Source organism: Xyrauchen texanus, chromosome 28, assembly GCF_025860055.1.
Source record: "Xyrauchen texanus isolate HMW12.3.18 chromosome 28, RBS_HiC_50CHRs, whole genome shotgun sequence".
Lineage (NCBI taxonomy): Eukaryota > Metazoa > Chordata > Actinopteri > Cypriniformes > Catostomidae > Xyrauchen > Xyrauchen texanus.
Genome location: NC_068303.1, coordinates 36,412,585 through 36,432,219, shown reverse-complemented (window position 1 = coordinate 36,432,219; position 19,635 = coordinate 36,412,585). Strand labels below are relative to the sequence as shown.

Below are 19,635 nucleotides of genomic sequence, written 5' to 3'. Positions count from 1 at the left end.
ACTGCTCTGGGTGTGGCTGAACGAACATGCTTTGTGGAAATTGGCAAGAGAAGGTTACATTTTAGGCATCTTTATGGGAATTCCAACAGCCAACCTCTGTCCCTTGAAACAAGAAGCTAAGCAGGTTCCACTGAGACTTGAACTCGTATCACTGGATTCAAAGTCCAAAGTGCTAACCATTACACCAAGGAACCAAAAATGCATTTGATAGCACAGCTCTGGGTGTGGAGAACGAACATGCTTTGTGGACATTGGCAAGAGAAGGATACAGTTTAGGCATCTTTATGGGAATTCCAACAGCCAACTTCTCTCCCTTGAAACAAGAAGCTAAGCAGGTTCCACCGAGACTTGAACTCGGATTGCTGGATTCAAAGTCCAAAGTGCTAACCATTACACCATGGAACCGTCCTCTTTAATAGTTGTCCCACAATTTTTTTATATAAGTGCATGGTTAAGTACTCATGGACCTGGTCATCAGAGCAATGCAGCGTGCCAAACCCATGTACAGCTTTTTTACTCTTGCAAGTATAGCTTTGATCTATGTGAAGGGGGATGTAGAGAAAGCTTCAAAAGTCTTGAGCAAGAAAACTCTTCAAGACTATACAAATTTACCAATAAATCCTGACAAAAAAAAAAAAATATATATATATATATATATATATTTTTTATTTTTCATTTTTCCTGTTTCTCATATAATGCTCAGACAGCTTAATTTATTTATTTCTTGAAAGCAAATTTAATGTGCATTGAAGTTTTCTTGGGAACTGTTACCATGTCACATTCTTCATGGGTGATAAACAACTTCAACACAAAACAAACTTATGATACAGGGTATCGATCTGCATTCCCCTATTGATGGTCCTCTGTCCTTGGCAGCAGAGTATAATCCATTCATTAGTTGAGATTTGGAGGCTACCTGCTTTTGATAAATACTTTTTATTAGGTCCTCTGAACCTTTGGTGCAAAATGCAAAGACGAATCAACTGAGTTTGATCACATTTCACTGGATTCCAAATCCAGACTATTAACCATTACACAATGGAACAAAAATGTATTTGACAGCACTGCTCTGGGTGTGGCGAACGAACATGCTTTGTGGAAATTGGCAAGAGAAGGTTACATTTTAGGCATCTTTATGGGAATTCCAACAGCCAACCTCTGTCCCTTGAAACAAGAAGCTAAGCAGGTTCCACTGAGACTTGAACTCGTATCACTGGATTCAAAGTCCAAAGTGCTAACCATTACACCAAGGAACCAAAAATGCATTTGATAGCACAGCTCTGGGTGTGGAGAACGAACATGCTTTGTGGACATTGGCAAGAGAAGGATACAGTTTAGGCATCTTTATGGGAATTCCAACAGCCAACTTCTCTCCCTTGAAACAAGAAGCTAAGCAGGTTCCACCGAGACTTGAACTCAGATTACTGGATTCAAAGTCCAAAGTGCTAACCATTACACCATGGAACCGTCCTCTTTAATAGTTGTCCCACAATTTTTTTATATAAGTGCATGGTTAAGTACTCATGGACCTGGTCATCAGAGCAATGCAGCGTGCCAAACCCATGTACAGCTTTTTTACTCTTGCAAGTATAGCTTTGATCTATGTGAAGGGGATGTAGAGAAAGCTTCAAAAGTCTTGAGCAAGAAAACTCTTCAAGACTATACAAATTTACCAATAAATCCTGACAAAAAAAAAAAAAAAAAAAATATATATATATATATATTTTTTTTTTCATTTTTCCTGTTTCTCATATAATGCTCAGACAGCTTAATTTATTTATTTCTTGAAAGCAAATTTAATGTGCATTGAAGTTTTCTTGGGAACTGTTACCATGTCACATTCTTCATGGGTGATAAACAACTTCAACACAAAACAAACTTATGATACAGGGTATCGATCTGCATTCCCCTATTGATGGTCCTCTGTCCTTGGCAGCAGAGTATAATCCATTCATTAGTTGAGATTTGGAGGCTACCTGCTTTTGATAAATACTTTTTATTAGGTCCTCTGAACCTTTGGTGCAAAATGCAAAGACGAATCAACTGAGTTTGATCACATTTCACTGGATTCCAAATCCAGACTATTAACCATTACACAATGGAACAAAAATGTATTTGACAGCACTGCTCTGGGTGTGGCGAACGAACATGCTTTGTGGAAATTGGCAAGAGAAGGTTACATTTTAGGCATCTTTATGGGAATTCCAACAGCCAACCTCTGTCCCTTGAAACAAGAAGCTAAGCAGGTTCCACTGAGACTTGAACTCGTATCACTGGATTCAAAGTCCAAAGTGCTAACCATTACACCAAGGAACCAAAAATGCATTTGATAGCACAGCTCTGGGTGTGGAGAACGAACATGCTTTGTGGACATTGGCAAGAGAAGGATACAGTTTAGGCATCTTTATGGGAATTCCAACAGCCAACTTCTCTCCCTTGAAACAAGAAGCTAAGCAGGTTCCACCGAGACCTGAAATCGGATCGCTGGATTCAAAGTCCAAAGTGCTAACCATTACACCATGGAACCGTCCTCTTTAATATTTGGCCCACAATTTTTTTATATAAGTGCATGGTTAAGTACTCATGGACCTGGTCATCAGAGCAATGCAGCGTGCCAAACCCATGTACAGCTTTTTTACTCTTACAAGTATAGCTTTGATCTATGTGAAGGGGATGTAGAGAAGCTTCAAAAGTCTTGAGCAAGAAAACTCTTCAAGACTATACAAATTTACCAATAAATCCTCACAAAAAAAAAAATATATATATATATATATATATATATATATATATTTTTTTTTTCATTTTTCCTGTTTCTCATATAATGCTCAGACAGCTTAATTTATTTATTTCTTGAAAGCAAATTTAATGTGCATTGAAGTTTTCTTGGGAACTGTTACCATGTCACATTCTTCATGGGTGCTAAACAACTTCAACACAAAACAAACTTATGATACAGGGTATCGATCTGCATTCCCTATTGATGGTCCTCTGTCCTTGGCAGCAGAGTATTAATCCATTCATTAGTTGAGATTTGGAGGCTACCTGCTTTTGATAAATACTTTTTATTAGGTCCTCTGAACCTTTGGTGCAAAATGCAAAGAAGAATCAACTGAGTTTGATCACATTTCACTGGATTCCAAATCCAGACTATTAACCATTACACAATAGAACAAAAAAGTATTTGACAGCACTGCTCTGGGTGTGGCGAACGAACATGCTTTGTGGAAATTGGCAAGAGAAGGTTACATTTTAGGCATCTTTATGGGAATTCCAACAGCCAACCTCTGTCCCTTGAAACAAGAAGCTAAGCAGGTTCCACTGAGACTTGAACTCGTATCACTGGATTCAAAGTCCAAAGTGCTAACCATTACACCAAGGAACCAAAAATGCATTTGATAGCACAGCTCTGGGTGTGGAGAACGAACATGCTTTGTGGACATTGGCAAGAGAAGGATACAGTTTAGGTATCTTTATGGGAATTCCAACAGCCAACTTCTCTCCCTTGAAACAAGAAGCTAAGCAGGTTCCACCGAGACTTGAACTCGGATCGCTGGATTCAAAGTCCAAAGTGCTAACCATTACACCATGGAACCGTCCTCTTTAATATTTGGCCCACAATTTTTTTATATAAGTGCATGGTTAAGTACTCATGGACCTGGTCATCAGAGCAATGCAGCGTGCCAAACCCATGTACAGCTTTTTTACTCTTGCAAGTATAGCTTTGATCTATGTGAAGGGGGAAGTAGAGAAAGCTTCAAAAGACTTGAGCAAGAAAACTCTTCAAGAATATGCAAATTTACCATTAAATCCATACAACAAAAAAAAAAGATATAATTTTTTTTTGTTTCATTTTTCCTGTTTCTCATATAATGCTCAGACACTTTCATTTATTTATTTATTGAAAGCAAATTTAATGTACATTGAAATTTTCTTGGGAACTGTTACCATGTCACATTCTTCATGGGTGCTAAACAACTTCAACACAAAACAATCTTATGATACAGGGTATCGATCTGCGTTCCCCTGTTGATGGTCCTCTGACCTTGGCAGCAGAGTATGAATCAAATAAAATCAAATCAAATCACTTTACTGTCACACTACCATGTACACAAGTGCAACACTAGGTGAAATTCTTGTGTGCAGTTCCGAGCAACATAGCAGTCATGACAGTGACAAGACATATACCAGTTACAGTAAACAACATACTTGCACAACACAATTTACATATCAAATGTACACATACTTATATATATATATATATATAAGTAGTTGTATTGAGGAGAATATGTTGTCAGTCCAGTGTGAGATTATAGATGAATAAAGTGCAGTGCTAATTATTGATCCTGAAAGCTCAAGTGTTCAACAGTCTGATTGCTTGGGGGAAGAAGCTATCATGTAGTCGGTTGGTGCGGGTTCTGATGCTGCGATACCGCCTGCCTGATGGTAGCAGTGAGAACAGACCATGACTCGGGTGGCTGGAGTCTATGATGATCCTCCGAGCTTTTTTCACACACCGCCTTGTATGTCCTGGAGGGAGGGAAGCTCACCTCCGATGATGTTTCTGGCAGTTCGCACCACCCTTTGCAGGGCTTTGCAGTTGAGGGCAGTGCTATTGCCGTACCAGGCGGTGATGCAGCCAGTCAGAATGCCCTCTACAGTACTAGTGTAGAACCGTGTGAGGATGAGTGAGTGACAGATAGGGAACACCGATTACCATAAAAATATACAGTTTATTGCATGCCGTATGCCGTCAGGTAAGGACACGGTGTGAATGTGGCTGCCTGTAGCCTCCTCTATGTTTCTGTTTGATTTCCGAGTGCTCTGTTAAAAAAAATAAGGCTGGGCATAGAAATGCATAAATTCTTCAACGACAAACTCTTCAGACATATTTTGTGCTTTTCGTCTTTCTGTTTTATGTTTTCGCTTGAACACCCCAATGTCATGAGGGGGCTGAGTGAACTGTTAATCTCATGCCCTGTCATGAACGTGCACAGGAGATCAACTGTCAGTTAAAATATTTACTAAATAATACATTAGATTTAGGTTTGTTTCCAACCAAACCTTATCACATGCTTTCATTACAATTATGAGTCTCATGGTATAATTTATTAGATTTCTAATTTATACTTTTGCATTCTTTTGAAGCTTGAAGATGTAGTCACCATAAACTGCCATTTTATGACATCACTGAGCACAATTTTTTCACAATTTCTTCCTTGGTGTTAATAAAAATAAGGAAAGTCGTATAGGGTTATAACAACACAGTGGTGAGTAAACAATAACTGAATTATAATTTTTGTGTGAACTCATCTAAGTTAAGAAACCCTTTTGTTAGTTATTAGTTATTAGTTCATAGTTTAGTTATTATTGTAATTGTATTTTCAATAAGGATTTTTTTTATCTTAAGAATTTTCTTGCAACCAGCTTCTGGTCGTAACCTAAATTTCTTGTCATTGACATACTGTATGTACATTTAAAGAAAACGATCATAAAGCTTTTTAAACTCATCTTTGTATTTGTTTTTATAGAATTTGTAATTTGCAAAAGCATCTGAAAGTACACAATAATAATTAACATAGAACATCAACATGTTTTGTAGCTGTTAAAGAGATGTGACACAATTTCCCTTTTAAAGTGTCCACCATCTGAATGGATGATCAATTCAAAGCTTTAGCAATTATGCGATAAAAATGCAATAAATACTGTACAACCACATGCCTTCACACTAATTCAGAAAATGACATTTTCATTAATATAACAATAACCATGGGAGGTAATCCCTTCACAACAGTAACACCACAAATACAGAGAACAATGATTCATCACACAAATATCGATTTGAATAAACATTAAATAAAGTGCCAGGCGTAGCATGTACATACACAGTCTGCTTTCTCTTTAGAGGTTTAGAGGGGCTTAAGCAAGTAATTATAGCTCCTCTACAACTTTTCCCAACAATACATGAGAACAATAGAAATAACACCACAGCAAATGCACATTCGCAACAGTGTGACAAAAAAGCACAATAGCAATATACAGTGAGTACCACATTGTAACAATCCATATTCTTAAAGAAATATTCCATGTCCAATACAAGTTAAGCTCAATTAACAGCATGTGTGGCATAATGTTGATCACAACAAAAATGTATTGTGACGTGTCCCTCCTTTTCTTAAAAAGAAAAATAATAATAATCATCTGGGCTACAGTGAGGCACTTACAATGGAAGGGCCAATCCATAAATGCTAAAATACTCACTGTTTTAAAAGCCACAAGACATAAACAATGAAACTGTTAACATGATTAGTGTTACAAATTTAGTGTTACAGATATTTGGACAAAAGTCTCCAAATATCTGTGAGACCAAGAGTCCATCAAAAGATTAAAGTATCCTCCCAATATTATTTTTTTCAAAAAAATATTTTTTGAGGTAATAAAATTCTGCCACAAATGCTGTTGATTGAACTTGTCTTGTATTGAACCAAGAATGTTTTGTTATATTTTATTTATGTCTGCCTGCTGGTTCACTGTCTGACATTGAAAACTCTAATAAAGAGCTAACGTTGATTGTTACTAAGATATTTCCCCTGAGCTGGCAGCATAAATGTGCCCATTCACTCTCAAACATACTCATAAGTCTAGAGGACACCTTCATGAGGGGGCTTTGGAGACTAGTTAAAAAACAACAACAAGATAAACAGTACTAGTTTGCTTGTTGGTGTCATAAGAGTATATTACATTAAGTAAGATTATGGGTTTGTGTGTAACATCAAATGTGTACCCATATACTTTCTCCAAGTCTAGAAAATTATACATGCCACAAAGATTCTGATTTAGTTTGATCGAAATTGATGGATGTTCTTCAACCTGGAATTCCAATCAGCTAACAAGCTTTATAAATTTCATGCAGCTTGGCTGTATTTAGCTTCCAAAAACCATTTCAATTGATATTAGTTTCTCACTCAACATTTTTATAGAAATAGCAGCACTGATATCAAATAAAATATGTGGTAGCAAAAAAAAAAACACATATCCATACAATAAATTGGCCTGTGTGAAACATGCCTGACAACTACTTATTCATTTTTTTTAGCAATTGTTTTGATACACATATACTGCTGTTACATCAAACATCAAAATAGAGCAGACTGGAGACCATTTTAAAACCATTAGCCACAAAAAAAAAATAAATAGTATTGCATCCCACAAGACAAGACAAGTTTCTATACTGCACACCTATGCGGCTGGCAAAGTGTTTTTTTGTATAGGGTTAATTTGAGCACCATAGCAGAAGGTAGGGGTCAGAGGAGAGACAGAAGTTTGGTGCCTCAGTATTCTCTGGCCTCCTCCATTTCATTCATGAACGTGTCCTGGTGGGGGTTTTCGGTGCAATGCAGGCCATTATTGGGTGGGCGGATGGCATGAAACCTGCTCCAGTCTCCTTTGCACAGTATCCAGGGCAGTACATCCACCTTAAAATGCAGCTCTGGGGAGAACTCTGTGCTTATTAAGTTGGGGGTGCCTGCCCCCTTTCCCCTTGTAATTAGCTGACCATGGTCATCATAGCAGCAATGCTGGGCAGCCAGTGTGGTGCCATCTCGTGAGAGAGCGGAGCGCAAGCAGTTCCGTGCTGAGGGCTTATAGATGTCCAAGCGGTCTTTTGGGCCACTGGCATCTCTCCATTTGAATGTCCGGTCGTGTCTCGCATCCAAAAGGTTGACCATGTTGTTGGAGGCTTCTGAGGGATAGGCACAGGGGCAGCTAGGTAATTCAGTCAAGACCTGCTGCAAGTAACGATGGAGAAACTCACTCTTGCAGTTCAACCACTTCTCACAGCTATCAACTTCTGCAAAACAAACACACCCAAACAGATAGCACATTTTCAAATCAAATCAACCATATCAACAGGCCTATTAAGCAGCATGTCATTAGCTTAATGAATGTTTAACCCTCCTATTACATCATGTCCTTACAAGATGTGACACGCTATAAAAGGTATCTTTTCCATGTTAAACATATTTATTTGTCCTCACCAGTCGCGACATGCGACGAGCAACACGGCATTCCTATTTCTCTGACGTCGTGATGGGCAGCCCAGTCAATTATGAGTCTAAAATAATTCTCATTAGGGATGTGCCTGAAGCCGAATACCTTATTCAGAAAGGCACAAATAATGACTTCAAAACAAATAACGAATTCACCTAAATAACAGAAAAATATTTGGAAGACTGATCATACAACAAGCACAGGCATAAAGCGATATTATAAATAAACATATAGAAAATTACAAAGCAATAATGAGTCTGTGAAGCAAATATTACTACAGTGTAAACCTTATGAATGTGCGCATAGTGATTTTTAGTTCAGAAGCCGCATTCTCGATTCCGTTTGCAGTCTTTGTTAATTGTTCACGTCTTAGAAATTTAAGCTTGTAAAGACTATTATCTATATCATACACATTTCCACTTGTCAAGCCGGTTCTCACCTCCTGCTTTCCATTTATTCCTTTACACTGGTGCTGTAATCTGCGAAGGAGGAGGGATGTGCCGTAGTAGAGTCCTCGCCACTAGCATCCACCCCAAAGGTGCATCATCCGCCATCCGCTGAAGGACGGAGGATCCCGGCCACCTGAAAGCGGAGGAACGGCCACCGACCACGAGGGGAGGAGGGGCTCCCAATCAACCGCCTGGAGCAGTTACCGCTGCCAGGGACAGGGGAGACCCCTACCATCCACCAAAAACTCTGCAGGGCGTTCCGCTCACCAGGGGCTGGTGGTCTTCCTCCAATCCGTCCGGGGAGGCACGGCTGTAGTCCATTAGAGGTGGAGGAGTGGCCGAGAACCAAGCTAAGGCGTATCAGAGAACCGGCGAGTAAGTGTTTTTTTTCCTCTCTCCTCTCCTCCCATTGCTGCTCCGTGTTGGCCTTTCCCTCTCTTTTTAAAATGTTTATGTTAATTTGGCACTGGCACGATCGCCGTTACGGCGTGTAGGTGCCACTTTTTTTTTGTGTCCCTCCCTTTGTCCCCTCCCTCATCCAGGTAGACGGGGATGACCTGCCGGCAGACGGGGTGTTAGGCACGCCCCTCCCCAGGGAAAGAAAGGGGGGAGGTGTACATCATGCTGGGGACTCCCCGGTCTGAGAGAACAAGGGAGGAATGTGACCGGGTGGAGGGCGGGGCCGGGTCGTGATGCTACACACCCAGCTCCTAATCAGGCTAATCAAGCCTCAGAGAGGGATAAAGGCCGGCTGGAGACTGCAGTGGGACAGAGAGAGAGGGAGATTTACGGGCAGCTGTCAAATCAAATCAATCAAATCAAATCACTTTATTGTCACACTACTGTAAGGTATGGCGGAGGATCAGTGCCTTAACAGATTCCCGAACAAACAAGAACTTACTGTTAAAAACCCCCCTAATTACTGAAATAGCGCCAACCAGCCTCCACAAGCACAATAAATGTATTGACAAAGAGACAATGAACTATTGACAGAGAACCGCATGTGACATCCGCATGCTCACCACGTGCTTATCGTGTGGACAGGAAGGGGGAAACTTTGAACGTAAAAATGTGTGTGTGTGTGTGTTTTTCAGTTAAACACAGAACTGCATATTGCTAATGAAATACGTGTAATCCCTGTATGTTGTGTATTTCTGAGGTATATCAAACTCGTTAGAACTGTTTCGTTGTGTGTTTTAAACTCTGAGGCCTCATATTTAATAGCCTCAGTGTATATTCCCTTATTAAGTGTACTAAATATACCTTTCTTGGTATCAAATTAAACCTTACGATTTGTCCGAGCTGAATTCGAATATAAGATCTCTGTAGAATGATATTACGCGATGTTTTACTATCTTTTGAGTCATTCAGCCCAAAATCTCTTACTGTCATAAACATGCAAATGAGCTTTGACAAAGGAACTCTCTCATGCCCAGAGTAATGGAGGCCTTTACGACCTCCAAAGGAATGTTCAGAGAAGTGCTGACCCTCCCTTCATTCTCTTACTGAGAAAGAGAAATGAACCCTGTTAATCATATATATATATTCTATATATCCATGTGGTAAATATTGACATGTATCTAATGTGCCATCTCACATTTTCCCTTAAATGTGCTTGATCTATGTTTTCTTGCAAACTAATGGGTTAATGTTTCAGACTTTGCATACTATGGTTAACCAAAATCATATGTGTGGCATATTTGGTCTCTATAACTTGGTATTTTGAAGATTGAAATGACTGTGTACATGATATGTCGATAACAACAACATATTAGTATTAAAAGTATATTTCCTATTTTCTTTCTTGCACATGCAATGGGCAATTTTACAACAAAGAGCAATAAACCAAATTCCGCCTAGAACTCAAACCCTTCTTATTGGTCGAGCCAATGAGAGGTGGGACCTGTTTCCGAGGGTATAAAATTGCTGCGCCCACTTCCTCTCATCCTCTCTCTTATCTCTTCAGCTCTGTTATGCTCCTCTGGCTTCCTGCCTTTCTGGTTCTCTGAGCCTTGTGCTCTCTCACTCTCTCGCTGAATGAGGCAAAACTAGAAGGCCCCAAGGACTCCCAAGCGTGTGCCAGGCTACGTACGGCCTTGTCTTACCATTCACCAAAGATATCAAGACAACATCATCAAAGATCAATTGGAGCCTCAACAAATTGCATCAGGACAGTTTAATTCAAATGGGACATGCAAGTATCAAACTTAGTCTCATTATTTGATACATTAAGTATCCTCACCCCTTTCTAAAAAGGGCGTGTCAGAACTAATATGATGGTTTGCTCAGGCTGTTGATCTGCTGAACTTCAAACAATGCTATAACTTCTTGCCTTCCTGTATTCTGCTTCAGCCCTCTTTCCCTTGGTAAACTGTATGAATGTATGTATATGTATGTTAGAGTAGTTTAAATGTTTAGTCTAGTTAATAAAATCTTGTTCATGTCACATGTAAAGTTGTCTGTGTCTCAAGCTCATATCTAAAGTCACTAATCATAGATTTTGACTACTTGCTCTTAATACTTAGTAAGAAAGACATTTCCCTTGCCCCGAAATGTACCTTTCTATTAATTAATTAATTAATAACCAATATTGAATGTTCACGGGATGAACCGAGTATTTGGTTGTAATGTTAATGTAGCTACATCAAGTTAACCCGATTAACTGATCCAAATATTCATAATTGATTATAACAAGTTATGATTGATTATTAATATTTCATAGAGCTGATTCGCTACCTAATGGTGGAAGAATATAGAGCTGATTCGCTACATAATGGTGGAGAATGCTGCGGGCATGATTAAACAAAGGTTATGAGCTTTAACCACTGTCAACTTAAAAGTGTGCATTGAATAATTCCGGTCAGAATAGGACATGACATGCGAAACGGCATTTGCTTCACTAGTTGCTGGCTTGTTTGGATGCGGATAAGGTGATGGCTTGAATTGACAACTCTACTGTAATTGAAAGAGTCTTAACACATTTAAGCATATTTTCAAAAGGTATCAGTGTACGAGTAATATGATTTTAGCGAAGAAACCCTAATTTCAGTATTAAAGTGTAAGTCTGTTTTGATGAAGGAATCTCAGCTCAGCGGCATGTAAACTGTACCAGAATTGATTGCTTAACCTGTTTCTGATGAAGAAATCTCAGTACAGTGTTATATAAATGTAGATTTGGGCGATGCTCCCCTTTTCACGGTATAAAGGCCTTACAAATTATAGTTAGATTGATGTCCTTCATCTAAACTTTATCTGTTTTTCTGTTTTACAACGACTTGTCACAGGAAGTGCTCACTCCAGATAGCGCATGTGTTTCCTTCCGACGCCATTTTGTAAACAAACCAGCCTAGGTGGCTAAGCTAACCCAACTTAGCAGCCCCTTAGCTTAGGCTAAGCTAACTAATAGCTTCAACAGTTAGCTGCTAGCATAATTTACATGAAGCCTTTATCTACAGCTTGTGTGCATGCAGAGTGAAGTGATCTAAACCATTTTCCTTTAACCCCATTTCTGGTTTCTGAATTCTCACTTTCTCTTTCCTTAACTTTAATTCTTCTCATCTAACTTCACCTGCACCTTTCAGGTGCATCCCTTACTGAACGCTGTTCAGCTAAATTTGCAGTTACTTTGTTAATTAAATCTAAAAACTTAATTACATGTAAACTGTTTAGATAGAGAATAATTTTATAGTTATTGGGAACTTTCAATGGCACGTTGACTAAACTTTATAGAGGGACAAACACATTGTGTGGTCTTGAACACATAACAGCTGTGACCAACTATAGAATGATGTCCAAAGCAAATCTAATTGTTGATCATAAGTGCTATTGATTATTCCCAATACAAGGTTATTCTGCTATTTTAATCACTTCTTCAAGTCTTTTTATTATTTTTACTAATAATAGAAGTCAGCTATTCATTTTCCCATTTAACCCTCTGGGTCTAGTGTGGTTTTATTTCCCCATAAAACTGCAAAAGTAACTAGACATACTTTTCTTCTCGATTTTGTGTTTATTTGCAAAAAGTAGCTTAAATTTTATGAGCCAGCTACACTAGTAATCTAGACGATTTCTATGGCATAATTTTGAGCACCACTAATAGACACAATCTAATAGGAAAGCTCTTTTCTTCCTCTTTCTTTCTCCTCTTCATGTGTTCAAAGATCAAGCCTGTTGTATGTTATCAGTAAGTGCTGATAAATAATTTGACCCAAAGAAACATCTTAAGTCATTTATTAAATCTAGGCTTACGCTCTTTTAGCAAAGCCACTCAGATCCACACAAATCTGAGCATCCTGCTATTTGCAGCTAAGATAGTAATAATCAGGAACACGTTTCAATTGTTAACCACACCTAGCAAAACCTAGCTGTACCTTATACACCTTGCTGTCTCACTTTGCCTTTAGCTCCAAATTCTGTTTGATCTTGCATTAGTCTCTTGCCCTTACTCTCACCAGAAGTGTGCCAAAATGTTGCAGATGCTTAGCCTAACTGCCCAGATGGCAGGCCAAAAGGACTGGCTAGGTGTTTTGAGGAACACCCTTTTATCCATGACTGCTGACGACCTTCAGCAACAGAACAAAAAGCAACTGGAAAATGAGGGAAAAGAACTAATGACAGATGACTCAAACCAGAGGTATGAGCACAAATATCTGACTGAGGTTATCGTCCTGGCCCACAACCTCACAGGTTTGAAACAGGAGGTAAACAACCTCAAACGCCAGATCACTGAGTCCCAAACGGAGCTGACACATGCTAAAAACTGCATAGACCAGCTAGAGATGGAGGCTCAGGACAGACACAAGGACCCTGGCAGAAGGGAGTCACAGGAGGTAATCCACAGACTTCAAACGGCTCTGACAGCTGCTAAACAACAAGAGCAGTTGGAAAAGACAGCTAGAGAGCACCTGGAAAAGGTACTTTTTCACAAAGATTCACCGTTAAAAACAGCAAATTCTGAACTCTTGGACAAAGATGCCAGAATCATGGCCTGTGAAGGTCAACTGAATGTGTCCAGAGCTGAAGTTAAAGTGCTGACTCAGCAGCTGGACAACACCAAAGATGAACTTGACATGGTCCAACGAGAACTGAGACACTCTTACCTGCTGCAAAAGGAACCACAGCAGGAGAGACATCTCACTCCCCACTTGCAATCAGCAGAGAAACCTCCCCAGCCAAGCACAGATTTACAAAGGGGGGAGACAAACCCCTATGCGTAACATGTCATCGGACAGTTTCCTTAAAGCTTCTGCAGCCGCGGAAGGAAAAGGATTGATTCAAACGAATCTTGAAACGACACGTGTAGCGACACTCAAAGACCTCAACCGAATGGCCAGACATATCCCTGCATTTACACCAGAGCTTGCAGGAGACCACGACGTCCATGCTTACCTGCGAGACATTGACTTTCACCTGCAGTCTTTGATGAGTGTGAACCATCAAGATAGACTTCATCTGATCTGGATCACATCCAGCCCAGAGTTGCGACGCTTTCTGGCTGGACAGCCAGAAAACATCCAGTCTAACTACCAGCAGCTGAAACAAGCCATCATAAGGGAATTCTCAGAGTCTAAAAACGGACTGATCGCTGCCCTAGACACCAAACAGGGTCGGCATGAATCTCCCTATGTTTAATACCACAGACTCAGACGAGCTTACTTCGGAGCTCGCAACAAACCTGGGATGGAGGAGGACACCAGCTTCAAGAGCCTTTTCCTCCGAAACCTCCATCCTATGGTAAGTCACCATTTAGGCATTATGGCCTGCCCCCACACAATGCCTATCCAACAACTGCGTGACCTGACACAGAAGGCCTTTAACAAACACAAGGCCTCACCCAGCAAACACCACAGGACGTCCCACAGCAGTCTACAACAACATCCTCCTGTACACCTTTCAAACAGGTGCCAAACAGAGGCTGCACAAAGACAGCTAGAAACGCCTGTTTCTGAGTTACAAGAGCTGCTAGCACTAGCAAAAGAGCTCCTGGAACAGAACTCCCCTGAGGAGTACTGGGAAGAACAAACCTCTGACTCTTGCCCAACACCACTCAGGCAAGCTCAAGTCAGCACTGCTGCCAGAGCAGAGTAACACTGCAGACTTCAGACACCTGGTGACTAGGTGCCGAACCAAGGGCTGAACGGCCACCTGCTGCCCTTTTGCTACCAGTACTAGGTCAGTCTGAAACTCTCTCCACACTACACAATGCCCATAACCACTCCCTGCAGCCACAAACAAGCACCTGCCTCAAACGAACTGACTTCATAATGACAGGTGACACACTGTCAAGGCACCTGCTGCCTCTGCACCTGCTGCAGAGACCTGGATGTGGCTACTGTCTACATCACCCACCGTGGAACAACCACCTGCTACAAAACCCTCATGATTCACCTGCCATCCGCCATTGCGATGATTGTCGTCCGATGATGTCTCCAACAGGGACACCACCTGGCGAAAAAGGGGACTGTAAGGTATGGCGGAGGATCAGTGCCTTAACAGATTCCCGAACAAACAAGAACTTACTGTTAAAAACCCCCCTAATTACTGAAATAGTGCCAACCAGCCTCCACAAGCACAATAAATGTATTGACAAAGAGACAATAAATGTATTGACAGAGAACCGCATGTGACATCCGCATGCTCACCACGTGCTTATCGTGTGGACAGGAAGGGGGAAACTTTGAACGTAAAAATGTGTGTGTGTGTGTGTGTTTTTCAGTTAAACACAGAACTGCATATTGCTAATGAAATACGCGTAATCCCTGTATGTTGTGTATTTCTGAGGTATATCAAACTCGTTAGAACTGTTTCGTTGTGTGTTTTAAACTCTGAGGCCTCATATTTAATAGCCTCAGTGTATATTCCCTTATTAAGTGTACTAAATATACCTTTCTTGGTATCAAATTAAACCTTACGATTTGTCCGAGCTGAATTGAATATAAGATCTCTGTAGAATGATATTACGCGATGTTTTACTATCTTTTGAGTCATTCAGCCCAAAATCTCTTACTGTCATAAACATGCAAATGAGCTTTGACAAAGGAACTCTCTCATGCCCAGAGTAATGGAGGCCTTTACGACCTCCAAAGGAATGTTCAGAGAAGTGCTGACCCTCCCTTCATTCTCTTACTGAGAAAGAGAAATGAACCCTGTTAATCCTATATATATATTCTATATATCCATGTGGTAAATATTGACATGTATCTAATGTGCCATCTCACATTTTCCCTTAAATGTGCTTGATCTATGTTTTCTTGCAAACTAATGGGTTAATGTTTCAGACTTTGCATACTATGGTTAACCAAAATCATATGTGTGGCATATTTGGTCTCTATAACTTGGTATTTTGAAGATTGAAATGACTGTGTACATGATATGTAGACAACAACAACATATTAGTATTAAAAGTATATTTCCTATTTTCTTTCTTGCATATGCAATGGGCAATTTTACAACAAAGAGCAATAAACCAAATTCCCGCCTAGAACTCAAACCCTTCTTATTGGTCGAGCCAATGAGAGGTGGGACCTGTTTCCCGAGGGTATAAAATTGCTGCGCCCACTTCCTCTCATCCTCTCTCTTATCTCTTCGCTCTGTTATGCTCCTCTGGCTTCCTGCCTTTCTGGTTCTCTGAGCCTTGTGCTCTCTCACTCTCTCGCTGAATGAGGCAAAACTAGAAGGCCCCAAGGACTCCCAAGCGTGTGCCAGGCTACGTACGGCCTTGTCTTACCATTCACCAAAGATATCAAGACAACATCATCAAAGATCAACTGGAGCCTCAACAAATTGCATCAGGACAGTTTAATTCAAATGGGACATGCAAGTATCAAACTTAGTCTCATTATTTGATACATTAAGTATCCTCACCCCTTTCTAAAAAGGGCGTGTCAGAACTAATATGATGGTTTGCTCAGGCTGTTGATCTGCTGAACTTCAAACAATGCTATAACTTCTTGCCTTCCTGTATTCTGCTTCAGCCCTCTTTCCCTTGGTAAACTGTATGAATGTATGTATATGTAAGTTAGAGTAGTTTAAATGTTTAGTCTAGTTAATAAAGTCTTGTTCATGTCACATGTAAAGTTGTCTGTGTCTCAAGCTCATATCTAAAGTCACTAATCATAGATTTTGACTACTTGCTCTTAATACTTAGTAAGAAAGACATTTCCCTTGCCCCGGAAATGTACCTTTCTATTAATTAATTAATTAATAACCAATATTGAGTGTTCACGGGATGAACCGAGTATTTGGTTGTAATGTTAATGTAGCTACATCAAGTTAACCCGATTAACTGATCCAAATATTCATAATTGATTATAACAAGTTATGATTGATTATTAATATTTCATAGAGCTGATTCGCTACCTAATGGTGGAAGAATATAGAGCTGATTCGCTACACTACTATGTACACAAGTGCAACAGTAGGTGAAAGTCTTGTGTGCAGTTCCGAGCAATATAGCAGTCGTGACAGTGGTGAGACATATACCAATTTACAATAAACAACATATGTACACAACACAATTTACATATGAAATGTACATATACTTACACAACACAATATAATATACAATGTACAGTAAACAATACACACAATATAGAATACACATACAATAAAAAAAGAGTATATAAAAATATGTATGCAGTAGTTATATTGTTATAGAATATATTTGACAGTCCAGTGTGAGATAATAAGATGAAGATTAATAAAGTGGAGTGCTGATTATTGATCGTGAGAGATCAAATGTTTAAAAGTCTGATTGCTTGGGGGAAGAAGCTGTCATATAGGCTGGTGCAGGTCCTGATCCTGCGATACCGCCTGCCTGATGGAAGCAGTAAGAGAAGACCATGACTCAGGTGGCTGGAGTCTATGATGATCCTCCAAGCTTTTTTCACACACCGCCTGTTCTATATGTCCTGGAGGGAGGGAAGCTCACCTCCGATGACGTTTCTGGCAGTTCGCACCACCCTTTGCAGGTCTTTGCGGTTGTTGGCATACTATTGCCGTACCAGGCGGTGATGCAGCCAGTCAGGATGCTCTCTACAGTGCTGGTGTAGAACTGTGTGAGGATATGGTGGTTCATTCCAAACTTCCTCAGCCGTCTCAGGAAGAAGAGGCTCTGGTGAGCCTTCTTCACAATGGCCTCAGTGTGGACGGACCATGTGAGTTCCTCAGTAATGTGGACACCGAGAAACTTGAAACTTGAAACTGCTGACTCTCTCTCCACCGGTGCTCCATCTCTGTCTTTCCTCCTGAAGTCCACCACAAAGCTCCTTGGTCTTATTGACATTGAGGGAGAGGTTGTGCTCCTGACACCAGCGTGTTTCATCATTGTCAGTGATCAGACCTACCAAACTTAATGATGGCATTGGAGCTATGTGTTGCCACACAGTCACGTGTGTACAGGGAATACAGGAGTGGGCTGAGAACACAGCCCTGCTGGGCTCCAGTGTTGAGGGTCAGTGATGAGGAGATGTTGCTGCCCATTCTAACCACCTGATGTCTGACTGACAGGAAATCCAAGATCCAGCTGAACAGTGAGCTGTTTAATCCCAGAGCCCGGAGTTTCACATCAAGCTTGGATGGTGTTGAATGCTGAGCTGTAGCCTACAAACACCTCTGTGTGTTTGTCTTTTCGTTTAGTTCTTCATTAAACTATTAGTTATATCGTCAAGCCGGTTCTTGCCTCCTCCTTTCCATTAATCCCTTTACAGCTGCATAGAGGTTTAAATACTAGAATATTCCAGCACAAAGCGGATTACAAAAAAAAATTATTCTTGAAATATAGCCTATAGAGACTCGATATTGCAATGTATTCAACAGCATTTTAATAATTCTGCATATGTAATTTAACAAATTAATTATGTCCTCCACAAAAATATGTGAACACAAAATTAGCCACAAATGTATCATAAAACTTCCTGATAGATATTTACGGTGCTTTCAGTTTGTAGGCTATATTAATTTAATTTATTCACATTTTTGTTTAATATTTGTATTTGTATTTAATATTTGCTGCAAAATGTGTACTTGACATTTTACAATTGCTTTACACCTAATGCCACCAGAATAACATTGTTACTTGCACACAGCACAGACATAAACAAAAATGTTGTTTCAGCAGATATTAATGTCCGAAATACCAGGAGAAACCATAGTTAACAACATATTCCACAGTTTATGCAGCCTACATGTTCAGCTTCATCAGGTGAGAAAAAATAAAGAATATATCAATAATTTAATTAAATAATAATAATAATAAAAATATAATAATAATTCATATTATTATTATTATTACATTAATCCGTTGTAAAACCTGTGCCGAGTCAAATATGCAGATCACGGATGGTCCAATGTTGTAACCCCTAACGGGAGCAGCCGAAAGAAGATCACGAAAGTTAAAAAATCTATAATAATAATAATAATATTTAAATAGGCCTATCCGAGGCATACTTAATATACAGAAGCTATAGCCTAAATGTAATAGAGTTACGGTTCAGAATGGCAAAGGGGTGACATATTGGCTCATTGTGACTTTCTCTCTGCTTCCCTGTCATATGGAGATCAGCAAAATAACAACAGGAGTAAGGCGATTAATCAAATTTTATTTTCACATACGATTTTGGCTTCCAACGATTATGAAAACAAGATAATCGAGATAAAACTATTATTGAAACACCCCTATATCTTTAAAGCATCCTTTATTAAAGTTCAAATAATAAGGAAGCGGTTATGAAAATAAACTCCAAAACTGGCATTTTTCTGTAGGGTCAGTACCGCATCTATGAGTTGTATGAAGTGACCTGGGAAGAGATTGAATCTTCTCCCAGATGATGCACACTCTGGCATGGGGATGCTTGTCACACGCACGCATTTGATGCAGCTAGATTATAACGTTATGGCTCATGACATAGTGAATCATAATGTGTGTCACGTTCAAGTGTGTATCTTATCATGAAGAAAATCGGTGATATGCAGCTCTATTAAGAAAAGAGTTTGTTTTTTGTGAGTTAAATATGGATTGAACATGTATGTGTGTTCCGAAAATGCTCACGTTAATGCGCACCTGAATGGTCAATTACATTTCAAAATTCCACCAAAATGCCCGTCTTGGTGAGGTATTCATGTAAACACAGAGAGTGATGTC

At 39.7% G+C, this 19,635-nt stretch overlaps 1 protein-coding gene and 3 non-coding genes across 4 annotated transcripts in view; all 4 read right to left on the bottom strand.

The window, feature by feature from the left end:
* Positions 1-333: 333 nt before the first annotated feature.
* On the bottom strand, positions 334-405 carry trnaq-uug (transfer RNA glutamine (anticodon UUG)). Its single transcript has one exon. It is a non-coding gene; the product is annotated as a tRNA-Gln (tRNA).
* Positions 406-1,395: 990 nt separating this feature from the next.
* On the bottom strand, positions 1,396-1,467 carry trnaq-uug (transfer RNA glutamine (anticodon UUG)). The gene has a single exon. It is a non-coding gene; the product is annotated as a tRNA-Gln (tRNA).
* A 2,054-nt stretch (positions 1,468-3,521) lies between these two features.
* trnaq-uug (transfer RNA glutamine (anticodon UUG)) lies at positions 3,522-3,593 on the bottom strand. Its single transcript has one exon. It is a non-coding gene; the product is annotated as a tRNA-Gln (tRNA).
* A 3,735-nt stretch (positions 3,594-7,328) lies between these two features.
* Positions 7,329-19,635, bottom strand: part of LOC127621759 (isthmin-2-like) — a 45,200-nt gene continuing 32,893 nt past the window's right edge. Inside the window, exon 6 of the mRNA XM_052095479.1 lies at positions 7,329-7,846. Within this exon, the coding sequence (XP_051951439.1) occupies positions 7,329-7,846 (518 nt within the window). The remainder of the gene's footprint in view (positions 7,847-19,635) is intronic.